A 27,992-nucleotide genomic window follows, 5' to 3' on the forward strand; every position below is an offset into this window, starting at 1 on the left:
TAAGGGGTGTCCAACTCCAGTTCTCGAGAGCTACTGTCCTGCAGCTTTTAGATGCATCTCTACTCCAACACAGCTGAATCAAATGGTTGGATTACCTCTTCAGCAGGCTATCAAGTTTGGCAATGGCCTGATAACAAGCCATTCATTTGATTCAGCTGTGTTGGAACAAAACCCCCCTTAAAGAACTACCGGACCAAACCGGTTTCATTAAAGGTAGGCACTCATCAACAAATACACACAGAATACTTAATTTTATAGACTATTCATGTAGTAAAAACACTGAAACCACGATATTGTCTCTAGATGCAGAAAAATACATTTATTTATATTTGCAACTTTACACAATTTTGGTTTTGGAGACTCTTTCATAAACTGGTTGAAAATATTACATAATTGCCCAACAGCCTGTGACAGCACAAATGCCCAAACATCCCCCAGCTTCTGTCTCCCCTTCACTGTTTGCAAATTTTATTTAAACACAAACAGCAGCAATCAGACAGGCTACAGTAATTAAGTGCAAAAAATGCACAAATGTAAAACATAAGATCAGTCTTTATGCGGATGTGTTACTTTTTCTCCAACACTCACAAACCACTCTCTGAGGTAATTACATTAATAAACTTATTCTCAAGTGTTTCATATTATTTGATAAACAGTTCTTCCTATTAATTGCTCCTTCAAAAATTCTTCTACCCCGCTGCAATTTGGAAATATTAAATATTTAGGTATTAATGTTATTAATGAAACCACATCCCACTTAATAAAGAAAGTAGAAGATGATCTGTCTAGGTGGAAATCTCTACCCATATCACTCATGGGAAGGGTTGTGTCAGTAAAAACTATGGTCTTGCCAAGACTCAATTATTTATTCTTAGTTATTCTGAATAAACAATCAGTAGACACGTTTAGATCTGTTCCGACGACCATTTATAAATTCCTTTAGAAAGATACACCAACGTGTATCAGTCTAAAAATGCTTTAAAGGACCAAGAACAAAGGAGGACTAGATCTGCCTAACTTTCAACACTACCTCCTAGCCAACAGGCTACAATCATTTTAGCATAGTTTAAAAATACCATCTAAGATGAGCCCTGGCTAGATGTAGAACAAGCACTTTGCAACAATATAGATTGCAGACCTACCATTTATCAGGTCAAACATTAAATGACATGAATGCTTTAAAAGTATCAACATCGGCTCCTCTCTGACAGCATGATGGGAGTTTCTAAAAATGACCTAGTTTTCATGAATCCCATGCAAATGTACACCCATCTGAACAATAGTGATGGGATTTTCGGCTCTTTTTAGAGAACCGGCTCTTTCGGCTCGGCTCACTAAAAAGAGCTGGCTCTTTCGGTTCCAAGCCGGCTCTTCAGGTTGATTTGTTGCTTTAATTAATTTATTATTAACAACAATATAAAATTATGCACAAAAAGAATTACTAATGTAAAAAAAATGTGGTTTTATTTATATATGTTTATATATAAATATATACAGTGGCACCTAGAGACAAAGCACCTACAAACTCCAAAGCCACATTTCTAGCGTTAACTGAACTTCCAAAACAGAGCTACCTAGATCACTTAAATGACACAAAGCATATGTGTATTGTTTATGTATTTATACACAAGCAATCATATATATATTCAAATAATATAAAAAAAAAAAAGTTCATTTACCTGTTACTACCACACACCAAATCTGGTCGTTGGTACTTCCTGGCTTGTGTAGCCACTAGGTAACAAAAGCTCAACACTGCACCCAGCATCCTGGAGAACTTCTGTTGTGTTTTGCACGTGTTTTGGAGTTTTTACGTGCTTTGGAGTTTTTACGTGCCGTGTCTCTAGGGGCCACCGTAAATATACTTTTATTTATTCACTCCACATAAAATGTAATAAATAAATCATATAATACAAAAACCAACTATTTACATTTTAACTTTTAACTATTTAAATTTTCAGCTTTTTCCTTTTAAACAAAGTTAAAGTGAAACAACACAAAACACTGCAAACCACAACACAATTACATATAAATTAAAATATGAAAACAAATTATTCTCTGTCATATAGGCCTGCATGAACAAACTTTCTGAATCCTTTATCATCCGCAAATGAAATTAGTTGTGGATGATTACTATACCTTTCTAATGTGACGTTGTTGTCCCTGGTAGTGATGGGATTTCCGGCTCTTTTTAGAGAACCGGCTCTTTCGGCTCCGAACCGGCTCTTCAGGTTGTTTTGTTGCTTTAATTAATTTATTATTAACAATAATATAAAGTTATGCACAAAAGGAATTACTAATGTAAAAAAAAAAAAAAGTGGTTTTATTTATTTATATATGTTTATATATAAATATATGTGGTGGCCCCTAGAGACAAACACGTACAAACTCCAAAGCACATTTCTAGCATGAACTGAACTTCCAAAACAGAGCTACCTAGATCACTGAAATTACACAATTGAAAGCATATGTGTATTGTTTGTGTATTTATACACAAGCACTAATATATATTCAAATAATATATCCTCCTGACTACCAGCAATGCAAATTTGTCCTCTGTAGTGCACCTTTCTAAACCTGAATATCTCCCATGCACTGCATACTACAGAATTGCCTCCTTTTGGTATCTACAGAGGACATTTAGGGCTTTCCAATGATACCAAATGTGAAGGGGTGGAGCTTTGGGAACTTTAGTTTTTTCATTAAGGAACATGGCGGCCATCGCTGCAAGCACATTTTATGGGAAGAAGAAAAGTAAGTGCATAAAACTTCTTATTGAGCAATTTTTAGCTATAAATGTTGTTAGCATATTTTAAATAAGTCTCTTAATAACACATTAAAACATAGTATGCTTAATTCTAACTTAATTTTAGTATAGTATTGAAGTGTTTAAAAAATGTCCTCCATAGTGGACATTTGTAGTCATTTCCTCCATTTTGTTCTGTTTTTTTAAATGACCAGAAAAGGAGTCATTTTTAGTAGCAGAAAGAAATTTATTGCAGTTTGATGAGGGAAACCCAGATCTTGAGTTGTCTGATGAAGAAGATCATAGGGAATAAGCCCTTGAAGAAGAAAGAAGTAGGAGCATCAGGGATGGTACTCAGACCTGAACTTGCTGTCATTAAGTGGTTGGACAGTTGTCATGGCATCCTCTGCCTATGGCAATCAACCTCAGGACAGACGCACAAGATGGTCTAAGAAAAACAAAAGGTTTGTCCATGTAGCAAGTCCACTGGCAATTGCTGAGTACACTACCAATATAGGTGACGTGGACCTTGTTGCCGAATGTTGAGTTTCCACAGGATGGTCCCTCACACTCAGAAATTGACAGTATGTGCAGTTTTCTACTTTTTGATCTGGCAATCACCAACTCGTGGCTTCAGTATAGCAGTGACTTGCAGTTTTGGGGGAAGAAACCACTACAGTTCCTTGAGTTCAAACTTCTCCTTGGTGAAGAGTTGAAGAAAATGTTTGCCATCAAAGTTCATTTTTACACGTTTGGCCTTCCAATGTCCTCTGCAGTGGACATGTGATATCTAAAAAATTTGAACTTTTTTTTCCAAAAAAATTATTTCAGTCTTCTAATTACCTTACAAACATTGGGGGATTTAAATTTTTTTTTGATTGGACAACATTTTTTTTCCTGGTAGTCAGGAGGATATAAAAAAATGTTCATTTACCTGTTACTACCACACACCAAATCCGGTCGTTGGTACTTCCTGGCTTGTGTAGCCACTAGGTAAGAAAAGCTCAACACTGCCCCTAGCATCCTGGAGCACTTCTGTTGTGTTTTGCACGTGTTTTGGAGTTTTTACGTGCTTCAGAGTTTGTACGTGTTTTGGAGTTTTTACGTGTTCTGCAAACCACAACAATTAAATATAAATTAAAATATGAAAACAAAAAGAACATGCATATTCTCTGTCATATGGGCCTGCATGAATAAACTTTCTGAATCCTTTATCACCTGCAACCGAAAATAGTTGTGGATGATTACTATACCTTTCTAATGTGACGTTGTTGTCCCTGGCTCTCTTTCTCCCTCTGGCTCTGTGCTACTGAGTGTAACTACCGCCCCTCCCCCCTCTGCCCAGCATAAAGCACAAGGCTCAGGTGCGAAGTGAAGCAGAAAAAAAAGTGAGTGAGTGAGTGAGTGAGTGAGTGAGTGAGTGAGTGAGTGAGTGAGTGAGAGAGAGAGAGAGAGAGAGAGAGAGAAAAAAACAAAACCCACGTGACGGCTCGCGATAAGGAGCCGGCTCGCGTCGTTCACGTCAAAGAGCCGGCTCTAAGAGCCATTTCGTTCGCGAACGACCCATCACTACCTCCTGCTCTGTTCCTGTGCTACTGAGTGTAACTACCGCCCCTCCCCCTCTTCCCAGCGCAAAGCACAAGGCTTGCATGCGGAGTGAAGCGGAAATAAAAGTGTGTGAGAGAGGGTGAGAGAAAGAAAAAACAAACAAACACGCGTCTCGCGTCGTTCACTTCAAAGAGTCGGCTCTAAGAGCCGTTTCGTTCGCGACCGACACATCACTACTGAACAACCATGACTTTTAGTACAGATTAATAATATGACAAACTTCCCAAATTGGAGTTTTAAAGAAATTGAATGCTTGGAACATGTATTCAAAGGAACAGACTTTATTCCATTTGACACAGTTAAGTTAGAATAAATTTTTAGAATATCAAAAAATTAAACCAATATCAAAAAGACATTTGGCCTACTCAAGTCAAATTACAAACACCACCAAGTATGCATACATGCCAGCCAGCCCTCCCGATTAAATTTTATTTATATAGCGCCAAATCACAAGAGTCACCTCAAGGCACTTTATATTGTAAGGTAGACCCTACAAGCAAGCACTTCAGGGACAGTAGAACGGAAAAACTCACTTTCAACAGGAAGAAACGTTCAGCAGAAATAGGCTCAGGGACGTGCTGCCATGTGGCATGACCAGTTGGGGTGAGAGGAGGAAGAGAGGACAATATACTTGCTCGGGATGAGAGCTAGAGATTAGTAAAAAGCCTACACCTACTGCAGCATAACTATTGGAGGATTCAGGGTCACCTGGTCCAGCTCTAAATATATGCTTTACCAAAAAGGAAAGTTTTAAGCCTAATATTAAAAGTAGAGATAGTGTCTGTCTCCTGAATCCAAACTGGAAGCTGGTTCCACAGAAGAGGGGTCTGAAAACTGAAGGCTCTCCCTCCCATTCTACTTTTAAATACTCTAGGAACAACAAGTAGGCCTGCAGAGCGAGAGCGAAGTGCTCTAATAGGGTGATATGGTACTACAAGGTCATTAAGATAAGCGAGAAAACCATTAGAAAACCCCTAATAGGAAGTACGTTGGCAACAGTGGGAAAGAAGTAATGTCCAACAGAACTGGTTAGGGCGGGGCAGCCATTTGCTGTGACAGGTTGGGGGTTAGAGGAGGGAGAAAGGTAAAAAGACATGTTTTGGAAGAGAGCCAGAGATGAATCATGACTCACAATTAAATGCAGAGTGGTGCATAAACGCCTGGTGACATTGTCACTCCCACCACATGGACTGTGTGACTGTTAGTGATCTTATCTCAGTGATCTGAAAAATCAAGCTATGGTGGTCTATATCAGAGATTGACAGCCTAAACAATTCACCTGTCTTCCTCCTCAACATGTGATGGGGGCTTTTTTGTGAAGAAAAAAGACAAAGCATTAAGACCCTTTATTGATTTTTAAGGTCAGAACCAAGTAACAGCTAAAAATAAGTATTCTCTGCCTTTGTGTAGGTCCTCAGTTTCAAAAGCAGGACCCAAAAACATGAATTCCTATGTCGCATACAGTGGATTTATTTTAAAGTAAAAGAATGAAAAAATGCTGAAAATAATCTTCCATGTGTGGAGGTAAACACAGACATGTTTTATTGCATGTTTTATTCGTGTACTTAGTCCTCGGTTCTGTGGTGTTACTTTCCCGGTGTCTGTAATAATTATTTCCACAACAACAGGCTGCCCTTAGTACAGACGATCAGTAAACAAAGAAACTTGCAAAACACTAGCTGGGAGCTGACTGAGTTTCTCACCACTATTCGATTGAAGCTCAGCTACTCTGTTAAGTAGCTCTCCTGATGAGGCTGATCAGCAACAGGTGAGTATGATTATTCCTCAGGTGTGACTGGCTCCACTGCCAGATGTGGTGTGGTGTTTCAGGAAAAACTGGACACTGCCGCACACACACACACACACACACACACACACACACAGCATACTGGACTGGGAAGGCTTGAAAAACATTATGAATCCTCATGTTTTGACATGAGTTAAATCAGGCAGTCACCAGATTATTTATTGCCATAATTTTAGATCCCATAAAGCAAGGAGCAAATCTTTTGGACTTGGTGCATGATGGAGCATTGGCCATTGACAACCATACTTTCTGATCTGAAACATAGGGAGGTGAGCCGATCTTGTAACGGTCAGCCAGCCATTTATTTTGCTCTCTAGTCCTGAGGAGAGCAGCTCGGGTCAGTTTCCACAGATGCCACAGCTCAATTGCTTTGAACTTTTATTTTCCCTAAGTTGGACCTTTAGAAAAACAAATCATATTGTTGATGTGTTCCTGTGTGAAAGGCCACGCTTAACAATCCTCTGGGACATTTAGCACTTTGTTGTTTTTGTGATTGTAGTGAGCTGAGATGAATTCATACTCAAATATCTGAGGACATTAAAGCAGCTGTCAGTGTATCAGCCTGCTCATCTGCACTGTAACATCTATCAACATCAGCGTGGTGGAAATACTGTAAAGATTTTTGAAGTTTGGAAGATGCAGCAACACACGCCTTTTTGTTTCATTTACAAATAACAGAAGCTCTTGATCTAGTGTGCATTTGTAGTGAAAGCAGATGGATTACATATACATGAATGCTTTGCAGATAGAGTGCAGGACTTACACTGAATCACAAAGGATGAAAGGAAAACCATCTGCAGACAGTGCTCTCACTCTGATTGGCTGCTGTAGAAGAGAACAATTGTACTTTGATCCTTAAATCTCTCTGCTCTGTGTCATTTCCTCTTTCAGACAAGAAAGTCATCAGCTAAGTCTGGAGAAAATGTAACTGCCATGTCAAGCTCCAAGAAACAACATCATCGGTGTAGAGTGGAGCAGACCTGATCTAATTCAAACATATGCTCTTTTGTACCAGGATTGGCACTTTGATCAAGCCAACCAGCATCCATCATTTAAGAACCCCCAAAGTTACATCAGAGTGACGTTTTTTTATATGGCATTCTTTTGGATGTCCACTTTTGGTCCGTTGAAAGGGTTGTTTTGTAACCCACAGGTTACGTTTGTTTTTCAACATCTACTGAACATCTAGTGTTGTTGTCAATACGACCTCTGTGTACGGGTTGTGGTTGTTGTGGATGTCATTCAATGTCAAACTTTGTCTCGTTAAGCTTATTAGCCAGTTCTCTGAATGAGAAGATTTTTTGCAACGAGAGGATGAAGGAGTGTCGGTGCTTCTGGAGCTAAATGATGTGCTGGTTTTGCTGGTGGAGGCGCGGTCTTTTCATGTGTGTTATGAATAAATCTTCTTTTTTTCGGTACAGGTACTAGTTTTATTTTGTTGTATTTATCTGTGACACCTTAACAGCCGGTCCGTGAAAATATTGTCGGGCATAAACCGGTCCGTGGCGCAAAAAAGGTTGGGGACCGCTGGCTTAGAGCACCAGATGGAAAGCGGCTTAAAAACGGGCTACTCTGAAGCTGAGATCGTGGAGGCTGTCATACGTGCCATCAGTCCTGGGTTAAAACGCTATTTGGAAGGGAAAAAGATCTCACATTGACCAGACTGAGACAAGTTCTAAAAACCCATTATGCAAAAACGGATGCAACAGTACTGTATCAGCAGTTAACCAAAGTTACACAGGGGGCAAATGAAACACCACTTGAGTTCCTGATTAGAGTGCTGGATTTGCGTCAAAAAATTATTTTTGCATCTGAGCGTGCCCATTCCAGCCTAAAGTACAAGAAATAACATGTTCAAAGTCAATGTTTTCAGTCCATTAGAACGGGTCTTCTAAATGACAATGTCAGAGCAGAAATGAGAGTATATCTACAGGATGAAAACTGTAGCGATAATAATAATGGATTGGATTTATATAGCGCTTTTCGAGGCACCCAAAGCGCTTTGCAATGCCACTATTCATTCACACACTGGTGGAGGCAAGCTACGGTTGTAGCCACAGCTGCCCTGGGGCAGACTGACAGAAGCGAGGCTGCCATATCGCACCATTGGCTCCTCTGGCCAACACCAGTAGGCGGTAGGGTAAAGTGTCTTGCCCAAGGACACAACGACCAGGACAGAGAGCCCGGGATCGACCTTCCGGTTACAGATGCGCTTCCCAACCCCCTGAGCCACGGTCGCCCAAATAAACTCAACCCAAATAAAGATAAACTCTTATTAATGAAAATGCAAACAGCCCAGTACAATAGTGATGGGATTTCCGGCTCTTTTTAGAGATCCGGCTCTTTCGGCTCGGCTCACTAAAAAGAGCCGGCTCTTTCGGCTCCGAACCGGCTCTTCGGGTTGTTTTGTTGCTTTAATTAATTTATTATTAACAATAATATAAAATTATGCACAAAAGGAATTACTAACGTAAAAAAAAGTGGTTTTATTTATATATGTTTATATATAAATATATGCGGTGGCCCCTAGAGACAAAACACGTACAAACTCCAAAACACATTTGTAGCATGAACTGAACTTCCAAAGTACTAGATCACTTAAATTACACAATTAAAAGCATGTGTGTATTGTTTGTGTATACACAGGCACTCATATAATATTCAAATAATTTTAAAAAAAAGTTAATTTACCTGTTACTACCACACACCAAATCCTGTCGTTGGTACTTGCTGGCTTGTGTAGCCACAAGATAACAAAAGCTCAACACTGCGCCCAGCATCCTGGAGCACTTCTGTTGTCTTTTGTATGTGTTCTGAGTTTTTATGTGCTTCTGAGTTTTTACGTGCTTCTGAGTTTTTACGTGCTTCTGAGTTTGTACGTGTTTTTGAGTTTGTACAGTTGTGGTCAAAAGTTTACATACACTTGTAAAGAATATAATATAATGGCTCTACCGAGTGTCCCGTTATTTCTAAAACTCTAATTTTTCTCTGATAGAGTGATTGGAACAGATACTTCTTTGTCACAAAAAACATTCATGAAGTTTGGTTCTTTTATGACTTTATTATGGGTTAACAGAAAAAAGTGATCACATCTGCTGGGTCAAAAATATACATACAGCAGTGCTAATATTTGGTTACATGTCCCTTAGCCATTTTCACTTCAATTAGGCGCTTTTGGTAGCCATCCACAAGCTTCTGGTTGAATCTTTGACCACTCCTCTTGACAGAATTAGTGCAGTTCAGTTAAATTTGATGGCTTTCTGACATGGACTTGTTTCTTCAGCATTGTCCACATGTTTTCAATGGGGTTTAAGTCAGGACTTTGGGAAGGCCATTCTAAAACCCTTATTCTAGCCTGACTTAGCCATTCCTTTACCACTTTTGATGTGTGTTTGGGATCATTGTCCTGTTGGAACACCCAACTGTGCCCAAGACCCAACCTTCGTGCTGATGATTTTAGGTTATGTTGAAGAATGTGAAGGTAATCCTCCTTCTTCATTGTCCCATTTACTCTCTGTAAAGCACCAGTTCCATTGGCAGCAAAACAGCCCCACAGCATAATACTCCCACCACCATGCTTGACTGTAGGCATGGTGTTCTTGGGGTTAAAGGCCTCACCTTTTCTCCTCCAAACATATCGCTGGGCATTGTGGCCAAAAAGCTCGATTTTTGTTTCGTCTGACCACAGAACTTTCCTCCAGAAGGTCTTATCTTTGTCCATGTGATCAGCAGCAAACTTCAGTCGAACCTTAAGGTGCCGCTTTTGGAACTAGGGCTTCCTTCTTGCACGGCAGCCTCTCAGTCCATGGAGATGCAAAACACGTATGACTGTGGACAATAACACCTGTGTTCCAGCAGCTTCTAATTCTTGGCAGATCTGCTTTTTGGTGATTCTTGGTTGACTCTTCACCCTCCTGACCAATTTTCTCTCAGCAGCAGGTGATAAGCTTGCGTTTTCTTCCTGATCTTGGCAGTGACGAAACAGTGCCATGCACTTTATACTTACAAACAATTGTTTGCACTGTTGCTCTTGGGACATGCAGCTGCTTTGAAATGGCCCCAAGTGACTTTCCTGACTTGTTCAAGTTAATAATTCGCTTTTTCAGATCCATGCTAAGCTCCTTTGACTTTCCCATTGTAGCGTTTGTGGGCGTTTGTATCCAATGAGCCCTATTTAACTGGCCTAAGAGAAGTCAGCAGCTGTAGTCACTCATAATCACTCACAAGAAGTTAAGAGGCCATGCTATGAAGCTCAGTTCACTGACAACTTTGTAAGTCACCAAAATTGCTAATTCATGTTGCTGTATGTATATTTTTGACCCAGCAAATGTGATCACTTTTTTCTGTTAACCCATAATAAAGTCATTAAAGAACCAAACTTCATGAATGTTTTTTGTGACAAAGAAGTATCTGTTCCAATCACTCTATCAGAGAAAAATCAGAGTTTTAGAAATAACGGGACACTCGGTAGAGCCATTATATTATATTCTTTACAAGTGTATGTAAACTTTTGACCACAACTGTACATGCTTCAGAGTTCGTACGTGATTTGAAGTTTGTATGTGCTTTGTCTCTAGGAGCCACCGTAAATATACTTTTATTTATTCACTCCACATAAAATGTAATAAATAAATCATATAATACAAAAATCAACTATTCACATTTCAACATTTAACTATTTAAATTTTCAGCTTTTTCCTTTTACAAATTTAAAGTGAAAACAACACAAAACACTGCAAACCACAACACAATTAAATATAAATTATAATATGAAAACAAAAAGAAGATGCATATTCTCTGTCATATGGACCTGCATGAATAAACTTTCTGAATCCTTTATCATCTGCAACCGAAAATAGTTGTGGATGATTACTATACCTTTCTAATGTGACGTTGTTGTCCCTGGCTCTCTTTCTCTCTCTCTCTCCCTCTGGCTCTGTTCCTGTGCTACTGAGTGTAACTACCGCCCCTCCCCCCTCTGCCCAGCGTAAAGTACAAGGCTCACGTGCAGAGTGAAGCGGGGAAAAAAAGGGCGAGAGAGAGAGAGGGTGAGAGAAAGGAAAAAAAAACCCACGTGACGGCTCGCGATAAGGGGTCGGCTCGCGTCGTTCACATCAAAGAGTCGGCTCTAAGAGCCATTTCGTTCGCGAACGACCCATCACTAGTGTGGAGTTACTTAGCCTAGCATGACATAAATAAGCAGTTCCAGGCTGATATGGACTTTGGAATGTTAAACTCTCCTGGTTTTGGTCTGTATTGATTGACTTACAGTTTGATCCTCACACTGTAATATAGTTGTCATTTCAACGGTGTCTTTGTTCTTATAAAAAAAAGGGTTGGTTTAAAAAAATTGGCTAGATGTCTGTTGGGTCAAGGCCTTTGTTTTAGTTACTATGCTAAAGTAAATGTCAGGGATTTTAAATGATTACTTTTAGTATCCTTAGCTTGAGAAAGAATTTTTACTACTATTCAGCATTTAGAGTAGATATATTCATAGCTATTGTACATTTTACACAGTTTGTATGTCAGTGCAAAGTGTATTTCACCTCTTTGTTAAGGTTAGCAATAAATCTGACCTGGTTACAATGTTTTTACTCCTTTTTTTTATATAAACCTGTATTAATAAAGCTAATAATACAACCACGTGTCTAGCATTTAAGGTGGAGGTTAAGAGAGTCTTCACAATATCTGTTAGCAGAAATAATTTATTTGATCTCACAGTCACAACTGATATTCTTATTTGGAAAAACAAAGGGTATTTTTTGGCGAAGAGAGAGAGCCCACCATGGTTTAGTCATGATGTCTTTATATACTGGGACTGCCTTCTCAGGTGTGCTGCATCTATAATTGGGTCAGCTCCACCTACCTACAAGAAACAGGTAACAGAAAAAACAAAACAAGGCCAGCCCACTGGCTGTCACACTTGGACTAGAACAGCACCTACACCAATGTGGCTTGCGTCCACATACAGCTTGAAGGGCTGATCCAGACGAGGTGCTAAGAGCACGGGTTCAGAGCACAGTAAAACTTTTACATCCCGAAAAGCTTGCTGGCATGCTGCAGACCAAATAAATTTTACTTTGGTCTTCAACAAATCAGTCAGAGGAGCAACCACTGTTGAGAAGTTTTGACAAAAACAGCGATAATAACCGACCAGACCAAAAAATCTCATGAGTTCTTTTTTGGTTACTGGAACAGGGAACTCTTTGATAGCCAACACCTTTGCATCAACCGGCCTCACATAACCTTGGCCCACAACCTTACAAAGATAGGTCACAGTTGCTTTTGCAAATTCACATTTTGCCAGGATGATAGTCAGATTTCCCCAAACTAGTCGTTCAAACAGAGTGCGAATACGATCCAGATGATCCTCCCAGGTGCTACTATATACCACCACGTCATCTAGGTAAACAGCACAGCCTTTCAGCCAATTAACAACCATATTCATGAGTCGCTGAAATGTAGCTGGAGCATTGCATAAACCAAAACCCATGACTGTATATGAATAAAGACCAGATGGCGTGATGAAAGCATATTTCCTGATCTCTGGGAGTCAGTGGCACCTGCCAATATCCCTTCAACAGGTCAAACTTGCTCACATATTCTGCTGCACCAACTCTGTCAATACAGTCGTCAATATGAGGCAAAGGATAAGAATCGGGTTTGGTCACTGCATTTACTTTACGAAAGTCTGTGCAACAACGTGGTGATTTATCAGCTTTTTCAACCAACAAACATGGGGAAGCCCAGCTTGATGACGACGGCACTGCAATGTTGTTTTCCAACATGTACTGAACTTCCTGCTCATTTATTTTCCTCAGAGACTCTGTAGAACCTCTGCCGGATTGGTTTGGCATCACCCACATCAATATCGTGCTCTATCAAAGTTGTTTTAGAAGGTGTGTCTCTAAACAAAGTTGGATACTTTTTAATTAATGCAGATAGTTCTGCACGTTTGTCAGCAGGGAAATGGCCCAACAGCACATCCAAGTTCTGAAGAGTTTTTGAATTCTTCAGACGACCAAACAATAAAGGATCATCAGGTGCTGCCACATCCTCCCCCCCACAAGCAGTCAACGTCAACCTAAAAGTACAAGAAAAAATTTTACTATGAAAATACCAGGAAAATGCTACAACATCCTTGTCTCTGTAGGGGAACAAAAACTATGCTTAAAGTGAACATATGCATTTTCTTAAAACCATTGAATAGAATTTAATAGAATAGAAAGTGGTCAGAGTTCCTGTAACTAGCTGCCTCTCGTGGTGCCATCTTGAACAATTGAGTTGCTGAAAACATTGGCCCATTTTTGTCATGCATTTAAGGAGATAATATCAAACAGCTTTTTATAAATTGTAGCACTGGAATCAACATGTGAAAAAAGTAGAGCTATTTAGTCCAAATTTTTGGTGGTGCAAACACTGTGGTGTCTGCTTTGACCATACAGTATGAGCAGACCAAGATCAAGTGCATAGATTAAAAGGTGGTATAAACTGTCATTTTTGTGATAACTACTTAAATTACAGAATTTTGATTTTTCACATTTTTAATTGACAAGAGTGATACAAACATGAGGCAGGTAATACATCACATCCGGTTTACCAGATGGACAACCTAACTGGGGGAATCAGGTTCGTGTTCCACTTCCTTTTGCATTCATCCAGATCCCTCTGAAGCACAGCCATGAAAATGAAGCGCAGCAAGCACGTGTGTTCATGACTACCATTAAAGAGGTGCATTTCCCTAATGTCACTCAAAAGGTCCATCCAGAACTGGGTTATAAAAGAGATATAAAAACATAGTGTCAGTTCACAAAGCACCAGGCTTCAAAGCCTTACTATTTCTTACGTTTATGAAATTGTTTCTTGAGTTGATGTAAAGTGCGTGCATTTTGGATACTTTAGTTAGGTTATATTTTCTTATACCACAAATGACCATCTAACATGCACTTTCTCCAAGTGTTTCTTTTTTCCATGAGATTTCTATTCATCTTACTTTCTTTATTGACTATTTCAGTTTATATTTTCTATCTAATGCTTCTATGTAACATAATGGCTACACATTGAAGCTATAAAGGAAAGGCGGTGTGATACACAGCAAGGCTTCTGAATCACTGATTATATATTACAGCCACACTTTTATCTGGTTAATATAGTGGTTCCTGGCAACAATTTAAAACCTACTGCTGTTTTCTGAAGTACGAACACCAGCTTTCATTTCTTTGGTTTGTTGTTGAAGATCCATACGTATGACTGGCAGCTCCTGCAAAAAAATCCTGATGAGATGATCGTAAGGCACAATGCATTGCTGCCATCGTCCCATTTTCAGTGCTGTAGTCTGTGCGAAGTCACACTGGTATGACTCCAAACTCTGAAGCACACTGAACGTAGTGTTGAGTGACTTCTGGGTTGCTGTTAGTTGCTTTGCAAACCACCACAATACCTTCCGTGAATAGCTATCAATACAACCACTGATAGCCAAACCATATGGCTTTAATTTGTCATATGTCCAGGTGAATCGTAAACTCTTCATACAAACTTTTTCCTTGAGCGTTTTGGACTCCAGATGGGTCGAGCTCTGCCATCATTACCATGACATCATGCCTTTTCACAGAAAGATGGTGTTTCTGACGCAGTGTCTGCCATACTAAACGGTATCCATAATGTTGACCAGGTCCCTTCAGCTCTTCTAATATTGCACCGAGGTGAGTAATGTTTTTTTTTCGGGACAGTGATAAACTTTTTAATCTACATTTCAGTGTGGTCAGACTGATCTTCTGTTTATGTTTTGAGGCCAAAATGTCCAAAGTTTCATTATAGGAGTAACCGTCTCTGAAATATTTCTGAATGAGGTCTTCGATGGAAATGTTTTCTTGAATTGGTCCTGATAAACAAAAAAGAAATAAGATGGGAAATGGTAAACTAGATCTTCAGACAAGAAATGTACAGTTTTAAATAACAATGGCATTTTAAAGCCAATGTATTGTCTCATTATTAAACTAAATTAATATGCTGCTTCTTTGGGCCTCAGTAAATTCAAGACAATTAAGGTATACAACTATAACTCTAACCTAGACGACTAGGAATCTTCACAGATATATACCTTACTGGTTTAAATGATTGCAAAATAACGCCTATGCAATTTATATAACATAAAAAATAATATAGTAAATAAGGATTGCTTTCAACTGTAAATAAACTGTAAACATCCAAATGGCAGCTTTGAAAACTGGTTGAGACAACCTTTTTTTTAATGTCTTATTTGTGAAATACTTACTGTTCTCGACAAACACCAAAAACTCAATATCTTTGCCACATGAACGTGAAAATGTTTTCTCTGAAACAAAAAGCATTTTTCTTTTACAATGGAGTATTAAAATGGCAAAGGGCAGCCCTAAGCTAAGGTGTATATACACAGACGCATTTCCAACACCTGTACTAAACAGCTACGTTGCTAGCGTTAAACTGAATTTCCACAACAGAGCTACCTAGATCACTTAAATTACACAATTGAAAGCATGAAAGCATATGTGTATTGTTTGTGTATAAATACACAAACAATACACATATGTTCAAATAATTTAAAAAAAAGTTCAGTCCCCGAGAGCTACTGTCCTGCAGCTTTTAGACTCAGCCCTACTCCAACACAGCTGAATCAAATGGTTGAATTACCTCGTCAGCAGGCTATCAAGTGTGGCAATTTCCTGCTTACAAGCCATTCATTTGATTCAGGTGTGTCGAAACAAGGATGCGACTATTCATGTAGTAAAAGCGTTGAAACCACAATATTGTCTCTAGATGCAGAAAAAGGTATTTTATAGAGTTTTTATTTTTATTTGCAACTTTACACAAATTTGGTTTGGAAACTTGGTTGAACATATTATATAATTGCCCAACAGCCTGTGTAAGAACAAATGACCAAACATCACCCAGCTTCTGTCTCTTCTGTCACATTACAAACACCACCAAATATGCATACATGCCAACCCTCCCGATTTTTCCGGGAGAGTCCCAAATTTCAGTGCCCCTCCCGAAAATCTCCTGGAGCCACCATTCTCCCGAATTTCTCTAGATTTTCCAGCATAAAAATAGACGATGTCCTCTGCAACTCTGCACAAAGCTTCCTGTTCTGCACAGTTTCAGACTTGCTAAGCAATCTAATGACCTATGACACAGTTTATAACTAAAAGGTGGCATCTAATATACTGGCCTGTTATTAAATGCATAAAACAAAATACACAGCAAATAAGCACTAGAAAATATATTTTCCTAATAGGCAGTAAAGGGGACAAAGTGTTCGTCACATCAGATGGAAAAAGATGAAAAAATAATTATTTTTATGTAAAGAACATGGTTATTTCTTGTACAGCAGCTATTATAAATGCAAAACAAGATTGGGATCTACTGAAGGATCCAGTGACTACAGCCTGTGGACACAGCTACTGCATGAACTGTATTAAAAGTTTCTGGGATGAAGAGGACAGGAAGGGAATCCACAGCTGCCCTCAGTGCAGGACGACTTTCAAACCGAGGCCTGTCCTGGAGAAAAACGTCATGTTTGCAACTTTAGTGGAGCAGCTGAAGCATACTGGACTCCAAGCTGCTGCAGGTGAGCAATGCTATGCTGGACCTGAAGATGTGGCCTGTGATGTCTGCACTGGGAGGAAGCTGAAAGCCATCAAGTCCTGTCTGGTGTGTCTGATCTCCTACTGTGAGAAACATATTCTGCTTCAGTTTGAGTCTCCTGCCTTTAAAAAACACAAGCTGGTGGCCCCCTCCAAGAAGCTCCAGGAGAACATCTGCTCTTGTGATGATGAGGTGATGAAGATTTTCTGTCGTACTGATCAGCAGAGTATCTGTTATCTCTGCACAATGGATGCACATAAAGGCCATGAAACAGTCCCAGCTGCAGCAGAAAGGACTGAGAAGCAGAAGGAGCTCGAGGTGAGACGACTAAACATCCAGCAGAGAATCCAGGAGCGAGAGAAAGATGTGAAGCTGCTTCAACAGGAGGTGGAGGCCATCATTGGCTCTGCTGATAAAGCAGTGGAGGACAGTGAGAAGATGTTCACTGAGCTGATCCGTCTCATCCAGAAAAGAAGCTCTGATGTGAAGCAGCAGGTCAGATCCCAGCAGGAAACTGAAGTGAGACGAGTCAAAGAGCTTCAGGAGAAGCTGGAGCAGGAGATTGCTGAGCTGAAGAGGACAGACGGCGAGCTGGAGCAGCTCTCACACACAGAGGATCACAACCAGTTTCTACACAACTACCCCTCACTGTCAGCACTCAGTGAGTCTACACACTCATCCAGCATCAATATTCGTCCTCTGAGGTACTTTGAGGATGTGACAGCAGCTGTGTCAGAGACCAGAGATAAACTACAGGACACTCTGAGAGAGGAATGGACGAACATCTCACTGACAGTCACTGAAGTGGATGTTTTACTGTCACCACCAGAGCCAAAGACCAGAGCTGGATTCTTAAAATATTCACATGAAATCACACTGGATCCAAACACAGCAAGCACACATCTGTTATTATCTGACGGGAACAGAAAAGTAACATTAATGAAACAACAACAGTCTTATTCTGATCATCCAGACAGATTCACTTCATGCCATCAGATCCTGAGTACAGAGAGCCTGACTGGACGTTGTTACTGGGAGGTGGAGTGGAGAGGGGAAATGGTTTTTATAGCAGTCACATACAAGAATATCAGCAGAGCAGGGGGCCTCAATAAATGTGGTTTTGGATGGAATGAGAAATCTTGGGTATTAAATTGTTACAAAAACATTTTTCAATTTTGGCACAACGATGTCCAAACTCTCCTCTCAGGTCCTCAGAGTAGGAGTGTACCTGGATCACAGAGCAGGTATTCTGTCTTTCTACAGCGTCTCTGAAACCATGACTCTCCTGCACAGAGTCCAGACCACATTCACTCAGCCGCTCCATGCTGGACTTTATCTTTCTGAAGTTGGAGACAGTGCAGAGTTGATTAAAGTCAAATAGACAGAGAAGATATGTTCATGTTGATCCCTGATCACTATATTTGTGTAGTTTCTAAATGAGGCTTTACATTTTAGAAGCTGAGAAGTTCAGTGGCCCATTGATTCAAATTGTACTTACATTTATATACCTTACATCATTATAAATCTTAATTTGTTCTTATGGCTGATAATGTGAGTTAAATTATACTACTCTTCATATTCAGCATGTTTGAAATCTTTAATCAATCTGGTTAGTGGTTTTATTCTGTAGTTGCTGTAGTGGGTTGTCAAATGCAACAATATATTGAAGCTGCATCAGTTGATTCATCAGTTAGTCAATGATTAGAGAATTGATTGTTTTATCATTATTTTAGTAACATTTAAAGCTGGTTCCAGTTTCTGAAATGTGAAGATTGTTGATTTTATATGTAAAGAATTTTTCTTTTTTCATTGAACCTTTTTAAGGGTTTTCTCATAGTAGTTTTGGGGAGTTTTTAATTAGATTTACAGCTTCAGAATAACTTTGTGATGTCAGATTAGAAAGTTTGCGTCCAACTGCAGGGTTGGATTTTTTTTATATGATAGTTGAATTTGTTGTATTGGAATTGAGTAACATTTTTACTGATGGATGATTCGTTGTAAAACGTTGATCTACCAACAGTTTATTTCTTTATTATGATTAAATGTAAAACAAATATATTTTCCACTTTTGTTTGACAGAGGCAGGAATGTCTCTGTCTTGCATGTAACTTTGTCCAGTAAATTGTTGAAACTGTCAAAAAAAAACAAACCTTGTTTGTGTTTTGTGATAATAAAGCACAACCCAGTGTTCCCAGGTAATGTAGAGAGGTCTGTGTTCACAATGCTCATGCGTGGAAATGTATCAATAGTGTGTTTTGGGAACTGATAACAAGCGAAGACAGCCAGGAAATGTGTGTCCTTGAGAATTGTTCTTTTAAAAATGCTGATTAATTCTGTCGTGTTCATGTTGATTATTAGTAGGAGTCTGTGGTGGACTGTGGTTTGTGGCTCGGCTGCATGAGGAGGGGGGGAGCAGTGGGTTCAGGGTGTGGTGTCAGGGGAGGCTGGTTGTCACAGCCAGCAAGCATCATCTAATCATACCTTCACTATTTCAGTAGCTGCTGGGGCCAGAGGAGGAGAGAAGTGAGCTGAGGGTGAAGAAACTGCACATGCAGTGTGAAAATACAACTGTGGCTGTGCCAGCAGAGCGCTGGGCAAAATATAAAGAAAGACGATTGTCAGCATCCCACACCTGAGTCGTGCCAGGTCATTTACACAGTCCAAGAGATCTTTGGGTGTTTTGATGCCTGGACCTGGGTGTATAGAGTACATAGGGGGAGCGTGAGTGCCTGTACTGCATCCATTGTGTCTCAGGTAACCCAGGTGTGAGAGCGTATTTCCCCCTGCAATACTCCCTGCCAGTGATTGGTGCCCCTATCTGCCGGTGCGGCTCCCCCAGCTGCCCTGATAGCCGCTGGGGGAGGAATATCCTCCGCCTATGAGTGCTTTGGCACGGGCGACGTGCCCACGACACCACCGCTGCTTGTTGAGAAGAGCTATTTCACGTCAAAAAGCCGTCATAAATAAGTCTCCAATAACACCAGAAAAAGTCGCTAGATTTGTCTGTAGTTGGTTTTTAGAAAAAAAAGTCACTAAGGGGGCCTGAACACTCGCTAAATATAGCGACAAATCCGCTAAGTTGGCAACACTGCAGTGTCCTGCTATCGGCCAAGGTTACCCACCAGACTGAGACAATTCATCTCATCTCTGAGCAGCTGGATCATGTAGTGGAAAAACTACACACTTTTGGAGTGTGAATTGCAAGTACAATTCCCCCCTGGTGTGCAGTAAGTGTCCTGGCACTAAAACATCTACCAGAATCAGCATGTTAGAGATACTGTGAGGATTTCTGTAGTTTGGAAGCTGCAGTAACACATGCCTTTTTGGTTCATTTACAAATGACAGAAGCTGTTGACCCAGGGTGCTTTTTAGTGAAAGCAGTGGATTAAACATATACATGAATGCTTTGCAGACAGAGTGCAGGACTGACACTGAATCACAAAGAATGAAAGAAAAAAAACTTTAAGCCAATGATCTCTCTCATATTCTCACTCTGATTGGCTGCTGTAGAAAGAAGTGTTCAACCTCTGTTATGTGTAGAGTGGAGCAGACCTGATATAAATCAAACATATGTCCTTTTGTACCAGGATGGGCACTTTGATCCAGCCAGCCAGCATTCATCATTCAAGAACCGGGTGGATCTGCAGGACAGGCAGATGAAGGATGGAGACGTGTCTTTGATTCTGAAGGATGTGACAACTAATGACACTGGAACATATGAGTGTCGTGTCAGAGGAGTAAACAAGTCAAAGAACAGAGCTCATCTAAGTGGTAACTCCATCAGCATCATCTACCTGAGTGTTGATCCTCCAGGTGAGTGAGTAGAGTTGTGTGTGTGTGTGATCAGAGGTGAAGCTGCTTCCTGGTTGTTGATGTTTGTTTCTAAAGATGTTGTTCAGTTAAACAGATTGAGCCTTGGTACTCAATCGATTTTAAAGCTGTTGCTCTGACGATACTCTGAATATCTATCTGTACTGAGATCTGTGGCTGTACCTGAGTTTGACCTTTGACACCAAAGATGTCAAAGAGGAAGAAACGTTCTTTTAATCTTGTTATTAGAGTTTCCAGCATTTGTAACTTTTATTCAGCTCTCCTTTAATGTTTGTTAAACCAGCAGAGACTGAAACTAACTACAGCTCAAGCCCAGACATGACTGTGCCTGTAGGCACCAGTGAAATGTGCACTTTTATTTCTAATGAAGTCATATCACTTTAATTTCCCTGCAGGCATTTGGATCAGTTAGTCTCCCTTCTTTTTATGTACAGTAGGCCATGTAAACCCTGTTCATTTTGCTAGGTAACCAGTTAACCTGATATGGGCAAATAATCCCCTAAACCATCTCAGCATGGGTTATATTGTGAAGATCTACTCAAAGAATCAGACGTGCTGATGATGTTTTGTCTCCAGATTATTAAACTGTCACTGTTTAGGATTTGAGAAAGCACAAAAAAATGATTTTGAATGTTTTCTTTTTTTAAATCACATTTTGGGGGCAAAACTGTACATGATAGAATATTTTATTAGTACTTTCTGGACATCACTGAATGGGCTTAGGTTAGTTATGTTTTGGAAAGCAGCTGAATTGTTATTTCTCAATGCAGGGTAGTGTAATAAAACCTAACATATGCTCATTGATGTTCCTGCCATGGTCCTGGGTCATTGTGACCCAACAGTTTAAGTGTCCTGCGTTTTCTGTCATATTTTGCATTATGTTGAGGTTTCCTAGGATATTCTGTTCAGTATTGTTTATTAGATTTCTCCTCTGTGTCTCTCTCTGTGCGACTGTGTACATGGTGATGTGAGTGGTGATTGTGCTTTGCTCCTCTTTCAATCGTGTTCTCGCTCTCTCTCTCTCTCTCTCTCTCTCTCTGCTGTCTCTGTGTACTGTCTGTGTTATGTTTAAGATCCGTGTCTTGGTGTCAGCATTTTCAGTTTCGTGTCCCCACTCTGTCATGTGTAATTGTCCTCAGCTGTGTTCCCCGTGTGCTTCCACTTCCCTCGTTACTTTCTGTGTATTTATGATATATGTAAAACAGGAGCAGAACTGGGTCCTCGGTCAAGCCCACATTCCTAGTTACTGCTGTTATTTCACTGTTATTTAACTTTCATGCTCGGACATGCATCTCTCCTGCCTTCCCACTAACTGATTTTCCACTGCACACACACCCTCAACCTCAAATCAAACAAAGACTGTTAAAAGCAGTTACCTGATATCTACAGTTTCAGATTTTGTTCCTGAAAACATCAGCATCCTTGGATTTTTAACAGCTGGAGTTTGAACTGGATAAAGGAGAAAATGACTGCAGCGAGTGAGTCGCTCTGCTGTACTCTGCTGCTTTTTGTCTGTGTGTTTGCAGGTAAGTACAAAATAACAGCAGTTCACTTATAACTACTAAAAAAACTACCACTAATAACTATTGATTGACTGATTGATTGTGTTTAAGTAGGAAGTAAGAGGCTTGGTGGAAATGGAGTAGACTATATTTTAAAACAAGTAACAGATTCTGTGAACCTGATGTTTACTGAGCATTGAGTGAACATATGGTTACATTGTAACCTTTGTTCTCTGAGTGAGAGACTCTATTTCCATGCTGTTACATTCTATATGTACGGGGTATGACCTTGGTCGTGGCATGTGGATATTTCTTTAAGACACTCTTACACTCCACAGCTTACGTATAAAAAACAGCTGTGCAAACACTGGTGATAGTTTAATCAGGATGCATCTCCAAGCAGCCTGAAGAGAGAGTCTCTCACTCAGAGAGCCAAGGTTACAATGTAACTGTACGTTCTCTATCATATCGAGACTCTCTCTCCACTCCGTCACATATTCTTTATGTACAGGGTAACTATGTAAGACAGACACCCTGCGAGGAGACAGTGCACCCGAATCACAGAGTGAAAGTACCAATGAACTATTTACAAATATACATATATACACGCCACCCCGGTCAGGGCTTTGCCAGACACAAAGGCTGAGCCGGGGGGCGGAGGCATCAGTCTGCCAGACGCAAGACTAGCCTGAGCAAGTCCCGTAGGATGCAAGGACTGTAATTGAGTGACCACTTCAGGTCAGCCCGCCACTGCTGCGGAGTGGATGGCCAAGTAAGGAATGCGGGATGGCCGAGGTAGAGACGCAGCCCCAGTTCTGTCCCCAGAGTCAATCAGCCGACTCATGACATCCGAAGACTGGGGATGGTGGCTTAGTCCACTAAGAGTGAAGGATCCAAGCGGGGCTGTGATCCAAAGGTCCATCAGCAGGGCGTAGCAGCCACTTTGTGCCGTCTACAGACAGGGGAGCAGCAAGAGTGAACTCGAACGAGACACTCGTGGACAGTCAGGAAGTTTCAGCTCACTGAGTGGGCCCCCGCTGGCCGTGTAAACCAGCGACACACGGGCAATACACCAGACAGGGAGCCAGCACCTCAGGCTGGAGAACTCACCTGCCTGCTGATGTACCAGACACAGCGAGGTCTGACTGGCACGTAAACGGGCAAACCGCAAGCAATACTCCAGGGGAACACAGCCTGCAGCAGCAGCGCAGCCGCTGAAGTAGAGGGCCGAGCTAGGGATGTGAACCCAAGGTCCGTCCGCAGCACCCAGCAGCTGCTCCATGCTGTTTGCAGCAGCAGGAGTAAACCGAATAAGACACTGGTGCAGCCAGGAAGCTCAGCTCACTGAGGGGGTCAGCAAACCAGCGACCCACTGGCAATACACTGGAGAAGGAGCTAGCGCTGCAGGCTGGAGAACTCACGCTTGCCGGCTGATGTATCAGACTGCTTTGACACCCGACACCCTCCCCAGGAGGGAGCACGTTAGAGGCAAATCACCAAGGGCTTCTGCAGTCCGTGCTGGCAAGATAAGCAATTCATGCAGGATTCATGGGTTTCTCAGGATTCAAGGGCCACATGCTAACCCAGAAACAATTACTATCAGGTAAGCTGGCACGAGCCAACAGCTAAATCTCCCCTTCACTGTTTATTCCCACAGTGTGTTTGGTATAGCTTCTCTGCTTTCATGTATTTGCTTATCAGCTTTAATGTTGTGTAGCACTTGAACATTAAGCAATGTAGCCCTGGAACCACTAGCCTCTGGGTCTGTCTGACAATATGTCAGACAGTAGTGATGGGATTTCCGGCTCTTTTTAGAGAATTGACTCTTTTGGCTTGGCTCACTAAAAAGAGCCGGCTCTTTCGGCTCCCAACCAGCTCTTCAGGTTGTCTTGTTGCTAATTAACTTATTATTAACAACAATATAAAATTATGCACAAAAGGAATTACTAATGTAAAAGAAAAAAAACTTGTGGTTTTATTTATGTATTTATATATAAAAATATATACGGTGGCCCCTTGAGACAAAGTATGTACAAATTCCAAATTCTGGTGGACTAAACATATACATGTCAACTGTGAAGATCTCCAAGTTCCTGGGTACCACCATCTCCCAGGACCTGAAGTGGGAGACCAACATCAACTCCATCCTCAAAAAGACCCAGCAGAGGATGTACTTCCTGAGACAACTGGGGAAGTACAGTCTTCCACAGGAGCTGCTGATCCAGTTCTACACTGCGGTCATTGAGTCTGTCCTGTGCTCCTCCATCACAGTCTGGTATGGAGCAGCCACTAAACAGGACAGGAGCAGACTGCAGCGGACTGTACGGGCAGCAGAAAGGATCATGGGCGCCCCCCTGCCCTCCATCCAGGACCTGTACCTCTCAAGAACCAGGAAACGGGCAGGGAAAATCATCGCAGACCCCTCACACCCTCTGACACAGACTTTTTGACCTGCTGCCCTCTGGCAGACGGTACAGAAGCCTGCAGACCAGGACCACCCGACACAGGAACAGTTTCTTTCCGCTCGCCATCTCCCTCCTAAACAGTTGACCTGTAACACTGCTCCCACTGCCAGACTGCAGCTGCACCTTATGTACATTCTGTAGTATTCATTCCACCTCATTCATGTATTTTATGTTTATAAGTTTAGATTGGTTATTTATAGCTGGTTTACACAGCTTTGTGTATGCATGTGTAATGTATATATAGACGTGTGTGTGTGTGTGTGTGTGTGTGTGTGTGTGTGTGTGTGTGTGTGTGTGTGTGTGTGTGTGTGTGTGTGTGTGTGTGTGTGTGTGTGTTTGTTTTACATTGCTGTGCTTGAGAGCCTCTACCAGAACCAAATTCCTTGTATGTGTCTGCACATATACTTGGCCAATAAACACAATTCTGATTCTGATGAATGCTTTACAGACAAAGTGCAGGACTGAAACTGAATCAGAAAGAAAGAAAGAAAAAAAAACTGTAGGCCAATTATCTCTTTCTGATCTTACTCTGATTGGCTGCCTTAGAAGAGAAAATTTCAGTCTCTCTGCTCTGTGTTGTTTCCTCTTTCAGATGATAAAATCATCACAGCTGAGTCTGGACAGAACGTCATTCTGCCATGTCGAGCTTTAAACACCATCATAGTTGTAGAGTGGAGCAGACCTGATCTAAATGAAGAATATGTCCTTTTGCACCGGGATGGGCACTTTGATCCAGCCAGCCAGCATCCATCATTCAAGAACCGGGTGGATCTGCAGGACAGACAGATGAAGGATGGAGACGTGTCTCTGATTCTGAAAGATGTGACGACTAATGACACTGGAACATATGAGTGTCGCATCAGGGAGTCAAAGAACAGAGGTATTCTTGAAGGTGGCCCCAGCAACACCATCTACCTGAGTGTTGATCCTCCAGGTGAGTGAGTAGAGTTGAGTGTGTGTGTGATCAGAGGTGAAGCTGCTTCCTGGTTGTTGATGTTTGTTTCTAAAGATGTTGTTGATGAGACTTTGTAGAAAGCAGCTGGTCTGAGTGATGTGATCAGAGTGCAGTAGATAATGTCTGACAGCAGTTTGAAGAGGAAATGGATTCTGTTCTGTTCTTCACTCATCACCTACCTGACAGCTGACACCTCACACCTGTTTCTCACCTGCAGGTCAGCCAGGAGGAGACACAGAGGATGAGTCTGTTGGATTGATAGTCGGACTGTCATTTATAGGTGTGCTTCTTGCTGCTGCTGTTGTTGGTTTTTTGATCTACAGAAAACAACAGAAGTAGCCTCCACTGGAAGAGCATCCTGATTAAACTGAGCTTTTCTAGCTGATCTCTGTGTCTCCTGCTGATGTCACAACTTCTCAGTTTTATATAATCGGAAGGGTCAGCGTGGGAGATAAATGCTCCATTTGGACTCATAGTCGCTCATTCAATTTCTGCTGTGCTTCTTGTTGGTGGGTTTTGACCTACAGAAAACATGAAGACAAGTAGCATTTTATTTTTATTGCGTACTAAAAACAACAGTTAAATATATCGAATAATGCTGTGAGAAGCCTTGGATTTTTTTCTTCGTAGTTCATCTGACATTAGTTTTGTTTTGAAGGCCTGGGCTTGGTTTCATCCTGATAAAAAAGTTCTCCTTATTCTTTTTTTTTGTTTGTTTGTTTGTTTTGTTTTTTCCCCCTTCCATTAATCATGTAATCAAGCTCACTTCTCTCTTGGTTGTACAAAAAAGAAACTGGATAAGACCACTCTGAACTAAGAACAGACTTTAAAGCATGTCATATCATAAGGCCCACAGGCCTGAATCACCCGAGTAATGACTCCAATCCGGCCATCCTGAACGTCTTTGACAAATGTGAATGACAGGACAGATTTTTAGACTTACCTGTTTTTGGTTTTTTTTAAATAAGATTTACAGTTTCTGTGTTGATAAAAAGCTTCTGCATTGCCATTCATACTACACCAAAGAGAAGTCCCTGTTTTTCCCACCAACCCAAGTGGATCAGATGAGTGAAACTCCACTTTTTGTTAGCGTAAATAAGTTTCACTATACATTTAATCCCTGATAGATCTTAAAATAAAAAAGAGGTTTCCAACACAAATCTGTAAAAAAACAACTCCCAAAAGTTGATTCTGTTCATCTGGACATAGTGTTTTCAGTAGACTTCTTCAGTCTGACTGCAGATTTCCCCAGTCTTATAAACAGTACATTTGCACAATGACTGAAACCAGCCCACTGATCCTTCAGTGGAAGGTCAGTTCCTTCATCATAATTATGCAAATTCTAATGACCATTGATCAATAACCAATTCAATTCTATTTTATTTATATAGCGCCAAATCGCCAAAAAAAGCCGACTGTTGACCAAAGCCCACTGATCAATAACCATGAGTACCATTCACAGACAGTTGGGGAATGGCTGCAATCACAGCATTGTAAGATGGTGACAGATGAAGCCTTAGTCCCCCTCCTTGATTCAGAGATGGTCTTTCCCTTTTCACGTAAATGGCCTCCTTGACTCCGCGCTCAAACCAGTCACTCACTACCTGTCCAGGATGTGTACATAATCATCCTTGAAAGAGTGGTTGTTGATCAATGATCACGAGAATTTGCCTAATTATGATGAAGAAACTGACCTCCCAGCCCATTGTTCCTTCAGTGGGCTGGTTTCAGTCATTATGCAAATGTACTGTTTATAAGATTTGGGGAAACCTGCAGTCAGCTGAGACTGAAGAAGTCACTTGGATGAGTGATGAAACGCTTTTCGCACAAAACGCTACGTCCAGATGAACAGAATCAACTTTTGGGGATTTACTTGCCAGGATGATTGAGCATGTATCAAGAAATAAAAGGATAACATTTTTTTTTTTTTTTTTGTTTGATGCAGATGATTTACTATAGCCTTTAACAAATAAGGGTTAAAGGGTAAACTGAAGTGTGAAGTCTGCTTAGCTTTAATTCACCATTCGGATAAGGAACTGTGATTAAAAACACCCACAGAAAGCTCTTATTACTGCATAAAGAGTGACACTATAAAACTGGAGGATTGTTAAAGTTGGTGTGTGTCCAGTTGACAGTAAAAACAAAGGTTCACAAAAGAGATATAGTATATGAACTATAGTATATGAAAGAGATATAGTAAATATGAACTCATATTAGTTGACATATGCCTAAATATAATGTAATGTGTACTTTTGTTGAAAAATTAAATTAAATTATTATTTTTCATGTTGCATTAATGTTTGTGTCATTTTATTTAGGGAATCACAATCTGTATGTTACTAATAAGCTAGTTAGCCTTGGGGTCTATTGGTATTGGCTCCATCCTCCACTAGGGGGCATCTTCATGCTCTCTCCTCATTCCATTAAACTCCTGCAAGAGAGAAGAAACTGAAAA

General features: G+C 40.7%; 1 protein-coding gene and 1 pseudogene across 2 annotated transcripts; both read left to right on the top strand.

Moving 5' to 3' along the window:
• Window positions 1-16,147: 16,147 nt before the first annotated feature.
• Window positions 16,148-18,753, top strand: LOC309693798 (tripartite motif-containing protein 16-like; annotated as a pseudogene). Its single transcript has one exon. The product of its transcript is annotated as a tripartite motif-containing protein 16-like (transcript).
• Window positions 18,754-20,816: 2,063 nt separating this feature from the next.
• LOC309695881 (butyrophilin-like protein 2) lies at window positions 20,817-27,701 on the top strand. Its single transcript, XM_082516856.1, has 3 exons — window positions 20,817-22,141; window positions 25,175-25,516; window positions 25,755-27,701. The coding sequence occupies exons 1-3, from the start codon at window positions 22,081-22,083 to the stop codon at window positions 25,874-25,876; spliced, it is 525 nt and encodes a 174-aa protein (XP_082372982.1). The 5' UTR covers window positions 20,817-22,080; the 3' UTR covers window positions 25,877-27,701.
• Window positions 27,702-27,992: the final 291 nt, after the last annotated feature.

This window comes from Aulonocara stuartgranti (genome assembly GCF_965226115.1).
Source record: "Aulonocara stuartgranti genome assembly, chromosome: 3".
Taxonomy (NCBI): domain Eukaryota; kingdom Metazoa; phylum Chordata; class Actinopteri; order Cichliformes; family Cichlidae; genus Aulonocara; species Aulonocara stuartgranti.